The sequence below is a fragment of the Austrofundulus limnaeus genome, unplaced genomic scaffold, assembly GCF_001266775.1.
Source record: "Austrofundulus limnaeus strain Quisiro unplaced genomic scaffold, Austrofundulus_limnaeus-1.0 Scaffold20, whole genome shotgun sequence".
Classification (NCBI taxonomy): Eukaryota; Metazoa; Chordata; class Actinopteri; order Cyprinodontiformes; family Rivulidae; genus Austrofundulus; species Austrofundulus limnaeus.
In genome coordinates, this window is record NW_013952422.1 from 1,850,145 (window position 1) to 1,852,986 (window position 2,842).

General features: G+C 44.9%; 1 protein-coding gene across 1 annotated transcript in view; it reads left to right on the forward strand.

Annotated features, from left to right (window-relative positions):
- Positions 1–2,629, forward strand: part of pcyox1 (prenylcysteine oxidase 1) — a gene marked incomplete in the record, with an annotated part of 5,548 nt that extends 2,919 nt beyond the window's left edge. Inside the window, 1 exon segment of the mRNA XM_014003816.1 lies at positions 674–2,629. Coding sequence (XP_013859270.1) covers positions 674–1,344 — 671 coding nt within the window.
- Between the last annotated feature and the right edge of the window lie 213 nt (positions 2,630–2,842).

A 2,842-nucleotide genomic window follows, 5' to 3' on the forward strand; every position in this document is an offset into this window, starting at 1 on the left:
GGGGGGGGGGGGGGGGGGGCTCGGTTTTTGTCTACGCTGTAATATACACTCTAACAAGTTTTTACTTTTGCGTAAAACTCATGAAAAAGTTGCCTTAAGTAATTTCATACTGTGTATAACACAAACGCACACACACACCTACCTTTGTACCGGCTGCTGTGTTAGCTTCCTGCTAGCTGTCCTCTGGAGGAGGTCTTTCCTCTCTCCGTCTTGGCAGTGAAAGGGGAATGAATGCACATCTCCCTTTTGTAAACCCCTCTTCTCATTTCTGATGCTGGCTCTTGAATATCCTCAGGTTAGAAATGCTGATTACAAACGCAAGCATGAGCTTTTATAGCTAAGTTTTCCCTGTTACTATGATCCACTGCTGTCACCTTTACTCCTCATCAAGAGGAAAATGGAGAAAAACTAACTACTCTATCATACCTGCTGGTTAGTGGCCACAACGGCACACAACAGAACTCACGTTTTATACCAGAAGCTCACAGATGCTCTAACTTTTGTGACCTTTTCACAGACTAGTACTAGCAGCTAACGCTAAAAACAACAGGCAGTAGGCAGGAACTGGAAGGGAGGTGCGTGGCTGGAATTTCAATGGAAATACGTCATCAACGGCCGTGGCATATGGGCTATTTTATGCATTCACCAAATCTTTCCCGCTTTTCATTTTCAGGGAGTTCTGTCAGTCTCTACGAGGTTAACTACGTTGGAGACTCGGGCTCGGCGCACTCTCTGTACGACATCGTGGTCGTCGCGACGCCTCTTCATCAGGGAAAGTCCGACATCACGTTCTCAGGGTTTGCCCCTCCCATCCCGTCTCACTACCCGGGCCTCTACCACCAGACGGTCGCCACTTTGGTCCACGGCAAGCTGAACGTGTCCTACCTGGGTACCTCCGAGCCGGCCTCCGACTTCACCGTGTCAGAGATCCTCACCACGGACTCCAAGGGGTGTACCATCAACAGCCTGGGCTGCCTCGACCCCGTGCACATCCCCAATGGCTACAGACGACCCTCCGCCGGCCACAGCGCAGTCTGGAAGGTGTTCTCCCCGCAGCCTCTGAGCCCGGAGCAGCTGCGGGAGATGTTCCTCTCCTACGACTCCGTGTCCGAGGCCCGGTGGCTCGCCTACCCGACTTACCGCCCGCCGCACCGGAAGACCCCTCCTTTCATCCTGCACGACCGGCTGTACTACCTCAACGCCGTGGAGTGGGCGGCCAGCGCCATGGAGATGAGCGCCATCGCTGCCAGGAACGTGGCCCTGCTGGCGCACCACCGCTGGCACCAGCAGGTCACGAAGATCGACCAGGAAGACCTGCACACCCGACTCAGAGGAGAACTCTGAAAAACAGAAAAGAAAGAAACTAGAGGGGCTTGTGATCTGCACAAACGTCTAATTTCTAACTATTAATTACCATTCACTCAAAATGATGCTTATATTGAGGCGCTGTGCTCTCAGATCACAGCAGATTAGCTGCAGCAGTGCGACCAAATTGAAAGCTTGCGCTGAGCTGAAGAGTTTAAACACTGTGAGTCAAGCTGCACTGAGGGGCAGACCCACAAGTCTCCCTGTTTCTGTGTGAGTCTGTTGGTTTTCTGTTTTACAGTCGATCAAATCTGCTTCTTTTGCTTTTTAGCCAGATCTTTGCTCGTGGTCCACTATTTACAATAAGTCTCCAGTTCTGATTAAAGCATCTTCTAATAGCTTTCCAGGCTGGCCTCTCATCCGACTACTGAAAATGAGTGTTTTTTTAGAAACAGGGTTTCTGCCTGATCTTAAAGTCGAAAAAACGTCTAAATTTTAGGCCTTAAAAAGTCTAAAATTCACTAAAGTATTGTGTTCACCAAATCATTTTTAATAGGTCTTAATTTTCTAATGCCCATGTAATGCTACCTCAAATAATTAATAAAAAGCTCCTGCGACACTTATTTATCGATTGAATATGGTTAAAACTACAACCAGCCAATCAGCTTTGTTGTTACTAGCTGTCGCTAACATATAGGAAAAATGCTCATTTAACATTTATCTTCAAAGGAATGAGGTTAAAGCATCCATCCAGCTGGTGCTCATACCCAGCAGTCACTGTGTGAGGGGTGGGCTACACCCTGGATGGGTCTCCAGTCCATCACAGGGACACACAAACTACAGACAATTAGGAGTACTAATTAATCTTAAGAGGAAAACCATACATGCACAGAGACCTTCTTGCTGATAGGCAAGAGCTCTACCAACTGAACCACAGCTGCCTAGGTTTAAAAGTTTCATTTTGTAGTTTTCTGTCTTTAATGAAGTTCTTAATGGTCTTAAATTTGTGTTGGTGAAACCTGAAGGAACCCTGTAGAAATTGTGTGCATTAAACAGCGAGGAATAAGATGTCTTGTTTTCTAAATTTGTGTTAATTTTCAGATATTTACTAATCAATAATTGGGCGATCCCAACCCACATTCTGTGTAGAATTTCAGCTTTGTGGAGAAAAAGATGTGATTGTGCCTTAAAATGTGTCTTTAATAATTCCTAAATGTTTTCTTTGCTCTATTTTTTTTGTTTCACTTTTCAAGAACAATTAAAAGCCAGACCACACTGAGTGTTTTAAAGTGTTTACAATCACAATAAAGTGATAAAGAGTTCATCTGGTCTGTAGTCAAACTTGATTTTTCTCTTTAATTCTAATATTTTAATCCGGAGCTTCGGTTCTGTTTTACAGGTTTTCAAACTGCTTCATGGACATGCCTCGTGTTTCTTTTTTAATTCACATTTAGTCCTCATTTGTTCTTTTTTTCCCACTCTAGTACCGTAACACAATAATTTGCACTCTTTCATTAATGTTCTAATTAATATTTTC